Source organism: Rhinopithecus bieti, unplaced genomic scaffold (assembly GCF_001698545.2).
Source record: "Rhinopithecus bieti isolate Rb0 unplaced genomic scaffold, ASM169854v2 scaffold_7967, whole genome shotgun sequence".
NCBI classification, from domain to species: Eukaryota; Metazoa; Chordata; class Mammalia; order Primates; family Cercopithecidae; genus Rhinopithecus; species Rhinopithecus bieti.
This window is the reverse complement of record NW_016806112.1, coordinates 4,232,081-4,239,382: the sequence shown is the minus strand read 5'-3', so window position 1 is coordinate 4,239,382 and position 7,302 is coordinate 4,232,081. Positions and strand designations below refer to the sequence as shown.

Below are 7,302 nucleotides of genomic sequence, written 5' to 3'. Positions count from 1 at the left end.
AAAAAAAAAAAAAAAAAAAAAAAGAATTTAAAGAAGACACACATATTTTAAAAAGAAAATAGTGGAAGTGGAAAAGACAGGTTGAGACATAGGAATAGGAAGATACTGGATAAAAAGTCATGGAAGCAGTAAAACAAACTGGATTACCATGTGAAACACTAAAATGTGACCAATAATTTTGCTATTATTATTATTTTGAATGAGTGATATTTTATACATTTATTCTATTATTTTTATTTATTTATATTTTTGAGACAGAGTCTTGCTCTGTTGCCTGGGTTGGAATACAGTGGTATAATCTCAATTCATGGCAGTCTTGACCTCCCAGGTTCAAGTGATCCTCCCACCTCAGCCTCCTGAGTAGCTTAAGATGACAGGCGCATGCCACTACGCTCAGCCAATTTTGTTTATTTTTTTGTAGAGGCGAGGTCTCACTATGTTGCCCAGGCTGGACTCAAACTCCTCGACTTAAGGTATCCACCTGCCTTTGCCTCCCAAAGTGCTGGGAAAACAGGTGTGAGCCACCACACCCAGCTTGGCTATTATTATTTTTACTACTACTATTATAAGTCTGGCAAAAGATAATAAAGTTCTGAACTAGGTACTGCAGATGAAGAATGTGAAGTCTGTTTGAAGGTATGAGAGAGAAGAAAATGGATTTTCAGCATGGGCACTAATTGAGGGTGGAATGGCAATGAAACCAGTTTTTTCTCTGACTTTTTTAGTCTAACTGCTCCCCAGCAAAGTATTCTCAAAAGCTCCCCCCTTTTAGCTAAAAAGCTCTATTTCAGGTATGGACAAGCTGAACATATTTCCTAGAGTCTCCCAAATTATCTTGATGGGAAATTCTGTATATGGAACTAGTTCGACTGGGTGCAAACAGCATCTTTTTTCCTTAGGACTCCTGTATCCTCTCTCTAGGCCCTTCAAGTGGGGGAAAAAACTGAGAAAAGAAGCATGTTTCTGCTCTTTTCACTGCATACACACTTATCTTCTATCACACTGCTGCTGCTTGTAGAGCTCATTATGTACAGTGCCCATGCTAACCACTGAAGAAAGGAGACAACAATAAAGACATAGACCATGGGGGTTACACCTATGGAAGGTAGATAAACATTTAATAAACAGATCATGGGCCATAGTTTCTGTAAAGTATTTTTATAAATAAAGTTTACAGCCGTGCCCAATTTATGCATTGTCTGTGGCTGTTTTTTGCTACAATGGCACTGCTGAATGGTTGTAACAGATTCTGTGGCCCACAAAGCCAAAAATGTTTGCTATCTGGACTTCATAAAGAAGTTTGTCAAGCTCTAAAGCAGGCCATTAATTAATTTTATGTGATAGTGTGAGAAAGAGGAAGCTGGTTAGTATGAAGTGTTGGGGCAATTACCCTGAAAAAGTGAAGGATGAGCTGAACAAAGGAAAGGTCTCAAAGGCAAGGCTGGGAGTAACAGCATTATGTAAAAGACCTGAGGTGGGAAAGAGCACAGTGCATACCATGAACTGAGAGAAGGTCAGTGTGGCTTGAGTACAATTAGTGTTGTGTAATGAGATCAGAAAGGCAGGCACAGATTAGATGATGGAGGGTCTTGGAGGCCACAACACCCATTTTATATCTTAATCTACAGGACAATGAGAGCCTATCAAAGGCTTAGGTGAAGAAGGGTGGTTATGAGTAAATCTGTGCTTTTAAAATATTTCTGTTTTGAGGGAAATAATGGGAGAAGGGGTGGACAGCAAGAGATTTAAGACTAGTTAGAAGGCAACAAGGGATCGAGAAAAGGGGATGACAGCTTGGATCACAAGAAAGGAAGGAAAAAGAAAGAATTGAGAAATATATAGAAAGATGAATTGGCAGAATTTTTTGACTGATTAAGCAGAAAAAGCTGAAGGAAGGACAGCTGACAAAAATGATTATTATAACATAGCATATATAACAGTCTGGATGGCTAAACAGGGTACATGAGATGAGTACAATGGAAGGCAGGAGGAGGAGATACGGGAGGAGAAAATTAGCTCAGTTTGTTTAAAGTATCCAAAAACAAAATGAATATGTCCACTAAGAGTTGATAAGACAGGGCCGGGCACGGTGGCTCACGCCTGTAATCCTTGCACTTTGGGAGGCCATGGCAGGCAGATCACTTGAGGTCAGGAGTTTGAGACCCACCTGGCCAACATGCTGAAACCCTGTCTCTACTAAAAATACAAAACCTGGCCGGGCGTGGTGGTGGGCGCCTGTGGTTCCAGCTACTCGGGAGGCCGAGGCAGAAGTATCGCTTGAACAGGGGAGGCAGAGGTTGCAATGAGCCAAGATCATGCCACTGCACTCCCCTTGGTGACAGAGCAAGATTCCATCTCAAAAAAAAAAAAAAGTTGATACACTGGCCAGCAGAAGTAGAAAGGCTGGGATGAATTTTTTGGTGAGGTCTCAATAATGAAAGTTTTGGTTAAAAAACAAAACAACAAAAATTGGATAATAGTATTAAACCTTATATACATTAAATTTTATGTCTCGGTTAAATGGACATAGAAAAAGAGGTTACCCACAGGAGAAGAGAAAGAATACACAGGGAAAAAGAATGTTAAAAAGACCAAAAGTCATAAAAAAGATATATATCTGCTTTACCATTTTGCCTGAGACTTTGCTGCTAGGTTTAACTGAATCTGAGTAAATAAGACTGCAAGTATTTTCATTCTCCACAGGTGCTCAGTAGAAATATGGATTCCAGCTATAAAATGGTCTCAAAATATGACCACTGAGTGAGGGTCTAAACACACGTATGTTAATCTTGTACCCAGATCTTACATGTTTTGTTTTGTTTTGAGGTGAGTCTTGCTGTGTCCCTCAGGCTGGAGTGCAGTGGTGTGAACACACTTACTGCAACCTTGACCTCTGGGGTTCAAGCAATTCTTCCACCTCAGCCTTTTGAGCAGCTGGGACCACAACTGTGGGCCACACAGCTAATTTTTAAATTTTTCTGTAGAGACGCAGGTCTCCTTATCTTGCCCAGGCTGGTCTCAAACTCCTGAGCACAAGCAATCCTCCTGCCTCAGCCCCTCAAAGTGCTGGGAATACAGGCATGAGCTATGGTGCCCAGCCCCCTTAACTTGCATTTTTGAAAGTCATCACAAACTTCAGGACTGTATATAACACTCCCATAAAAATCAAAAATTAAACCCATATAAAAGAGAATTCTCGACACTTACTTTTCAAGCTCTTCCTGAGAATGGGCAAATGTACAATTTGTTCCTCGTGGACAACCCCCTTGCTGTCGCAGATCTCGGCACATGCTAGTCTTGTATTTGCTGTTTGGCTGAGGCTACAAAAATGGAACACATTCAATGAGTGGCAAAGTGAAGATTCCATTTGTAATTCACTCTAGGAAGTTCAGAACTTTATAATTACACCTTTAATTCTTTTTCACATTAGGTAGGTAATTCTTGTGCTGAAACAACTAATATTCCATTGTTTCCTGTTGTGAGTTATGTGACATAACCCTGAGTTGGCACTTTAGATATTCCTTCTGAAGATTATTCGAAACTAGCTCAAATGTTATTATGTCCATTTATTCATTAGTTAACAGAATGCCCAGAAAAATATTTTTTCATCAATTTATTGCTGTCTTAAAATTCTGCTACCAAAATCAAACAATTTTAAAAAGCATTTAAAAAAGCCGAAAGCTTTGTCTACTTAAACTTTCTCAGAAAAGGTAGAATACAATTCCCCAAGAAGTGAAAAATTACCAATTCACTTGTCAACTTGAGGGTACAACTCTCAGGCTTAAACTATTTGAGTTCACACAATGCGGCAGAATATTAAAATTTCACTATGACTTCTACAATTTGCATCAAAATCTAAGATATTCTTATTCTTATAAGCCTAAGATGAAAACATTTGCTTTTCAGTCAACATTTAAAGTTATAATGTCTCCTAAGAATGAGGAAAGAAGAGTACAAAGTGTGGGTTTGATCCCAGCTCTAACTGACAGCACAATCTTTTTTATTTTTTATTTTTATTTTTGAGACAGAGTCTTGCTCTGCTGCCCAGGCTGGAGTGCAGTGGCGCCATCTCAGCTCACTACAAGCTCCACTTCCCAGGTTCACGCCATTCTCCCTGCCTCAGCCCCCAAGGAGCTGGGACTACAGGCGCCTGCCACCACGCCTGGGTAATTTTTTGTATTTGTAGTAGAGATGGGGTTTCACTGTGTTAGCCAGGATGGTCTCCATCTCCTGACTTCATGATCTGCCCGCCTTGACCTCTCAAAGTGCTGGGATTATAGGCATGAGACACTGCACCCACCCCCGACAGCACAATCTTATATTATTTAACCTCTTTGGGTTTCAGCTTGGACATAGCAACTACATTGCAGGTGACTGTCAGGATAAGAAATAATAGACGTAAAACATTGAATGTAGTGAATGGCTCATAATAACTTAATAAACAGAAGTTATTAGTATAAAGGATTATATCTTAACTTTTTATTTTATTTTATATTTTTGGAGACAAGAGTCACTCTATCGCCCAGGCTGGAGTGCAGTGGCGCTATCTCGGCTCACTGTAGCCTCCATCTCCCAGGTTCAAGCGATTCTCCTGACTCAGCCTTCTGAGTAGCTGTGATTACAGGTGCCCACCACCATGCCTGGCTAATTTTTGTATTTTTTTTTTTTTTTTAGTAGAGACGGGGTTTCACCATGTTGGCCAGGCTGGTCTCGAACTTCTGGCCTCAAGTGATCTGCTCACCTCGACCTCCCAAAGTGCTGGGATTACAGGCGTGAGTCACTGTGTCTGGCCAGGATTATATCTCAATTTCTAAAGTACATTGAAAATTACCTTGAATTTAATCAGCTTGGGCACGGTGGCTCACACTGTAATCCAGCACTCTTGAGGAAGCCGAGGTGGGCAGATCACTGAAGTCCAGGATTTGAGACCAGCCTGGCCATATGGTAACCCTATCTCCGGCCCGGGGGCGGTGGCCTCCACCTGTAATCAGCCTTTGGGAGGCCGAGACGGGCGGATCCACGAGGTCAGGATTTGAGACCATCCTGGCTACACGCGTGAACACCCCATCTTACTGAAAAATACAAAAGCTAGCCGGCCGAGATGGCGGGCGCTGTAGTCCAGCTACTCGGCGAGGCTGGAGGCCAGGAAATGGGCGTAACCGGGAGGCGAGCTTGCAGTGAGCCTGAGATCCAGCCACTGCACTCCAGCCCAGGGTGAAGAGCAAGACTCTGTCTCACAAAAAAAAAAAAAAAAAACTCTATCTCTACAAAAAATACAAAAATTAGCAGGGCATGGTGGCGCTTGCCTGTAATCCCAGCTACTTGGGAGGCTGAGGCAGGAGAATTACTTGAACTCAGGAGGCAGAGGTTGCAGTGAGCTGAGATAGCATCACTGCACTCCAGCCTGGGCAACAGAGTGAGGCTTTGTCTCAAAAAAAAAAAAAGAAAAGAAAAAAGAAAATTCAAATTCCATAAATTTACACATATAGAAATTCAACAGAGAAAAAAAGTGACAATTTCCCACAGTAGAAAAGAATTAGACAAAAAGTTTGGAATCAATTATCTACGTTTGGTCAAAAAAATTCTGTAAGGAAGTATACTCACACCTAAGATACCCTCTAAACTCTTGCTGTGCTATAAAATGTTACCAAGTACACTAAAAACTGGGTTTCTCCCAAAAGAACAGAGATGATAAAAACTTGAGTCACATACTGAGTCCAATTAACAAAACAGCTTGTTAAGATGTTCAGGATGAAACTGAGTTAGAGATAATAGCAGTCAGAAATGTAATAAATATACTTACCTGAGGGGTCTCATGGCCTTTTCTACTATAATTTTGTATGAAGTCCACAAGGCCATGAACTACTGTTTTAACAGCTACCATTGCATTTTCTAGCTGCTCCCAAGTTGGTGAAACAGCATCTAAAATAAGCCACCAAGGGCATGGGGGTTGGGAGGAGAAGAATGTTAGCAGTAATTCTCTTGTATTATTCACCTCGAAAGTAGAAAAACATATAAACAACTGAGCATGTTCCCACATACCTGGATTAGGGTCTATGTTTGCAAGAAGCTCTAAATGAGGTCTCAGTCTATTTAAGTTAGCTGGGTCACCTGTTCGTTGCAAAACAATTGTCAATTCCTGGACACTCTTTGCAAATGACTCTGGAGACTGTAGCTAACAAACAGAAATGAGAATGCTTTTTACTTTGGTTCTTATGACACATTTATATTCAAATACTTTCAATTTTCAACACATTTAATAGGTTTTCAAGTGTCTTCAGATTCCACAGTAGGACTATCAGTGATGAATTAAATTTTCACCTCAGAATCTGCCCTATGAAATTCATCATTAGACACTTAGAAAACTTATAAGCTGTATTAACTCTCTGAGGTCAGAATATAGATAAGCTTGAAACTTTGTAAGCCTCACTGCTTTTACGCTAGTATCATGTATTTGTTTCCCTGTTGCATCCCTTTATTTTGCAAGTAAAAAAATAAAAAGAAAATAAGGATAATTTATGAGTCTAACATTTAAAAACACAGGAATCTCCAACTGTTTGTGTACAGACTCTTTAGAATATCCTATTACTCTTCAACGTAACAGCAATGGTAGAACATCAGCATCTCTAATTTCACAAACCTTATCAATGATAGACTGCATGTGTGATTTATGAGCCAAATCACCATACAAAAGAGAGGACCACTGTTCAGGTGAAATACGGAGTCCTGCTTCCATAGCAATATGAACAATTTGGGCATCATGTTCCCTGCGTAACGCTTCATAACTCCGAAATTCTTCCTTCAGTTGCATTAAGGAAGAGTCTTCGTCTCTTTTGGTAACCTAAGAAATAGAAAAGAGAAAAAGAAACTCATCAGAATTGGTCTGTGCTTTCTCCCTTCAACTGATTCGTTTATTTTTTTTTTCACGGAGGCTGGGGGATACTTACATATCAGACACAACACAAATAAAGTACAAAGATAAGATAATGTCCTGACCACAAATTCTTTCTGGAACAAAATAGAACTTACGTAACTAAATACATAATCCCTGCCTTCAATGATTTCAGCCACTGGTAAGAAAGAGAAACCTTGTAATCCCAGCACTTTGGGAGGCCGAGACAGGCGGATGACGAGGTCAGGAGATCGAGACCATCTTGGCTAACACGGTGAAACCCCGTCTCTACTAAAAATACAAAAACTAGCCGGGCGAGGTGGCGGGCGCCTGTAGTCCCAGCTACTCGGGAGGCTGAGGCAGGAGAATGGCGTAAACCCGGGAGGCGGAGCTTGCAGTGAGCTGAGATC

The 7,302-nt window shown here is 40.7% G+C and overlaps 1 protein-coding gene across 1 annotated transcript in view; it reads right to left on the bottom strand.

The window, feature by feature from the left end:
• The window catches only part of RC3H2 (ring finger and CCCH-type domains 2), a 52,943-nt gene that overhangs the window by 18,428 nt on the left and 27,213 nt on the right, over positions 1–7,302 (bottom strand). Inside the window, exons 6-9 of the mRNA XM_017874803.1 lie at positions 6,641–6,841; positions 6,043–6,175; positions 5,804–5,922; positions 3,208–3,320 (exon numbers count right to left, since the gene is read on the bottom strand). Coding sequence (XP_017730292.1) covers positions 3,208–3,320; positions 5,804–5,922; positions 6,043–6,175; positions 6,641–6,841 — 566 coding nt within the window. The remainder of the gene's footprint in view (positions 1–3,207; positions 3,321–5,803; positions 5,923–6,042; positions 6,176–6,640; positions 6,842–7,302) is intronic.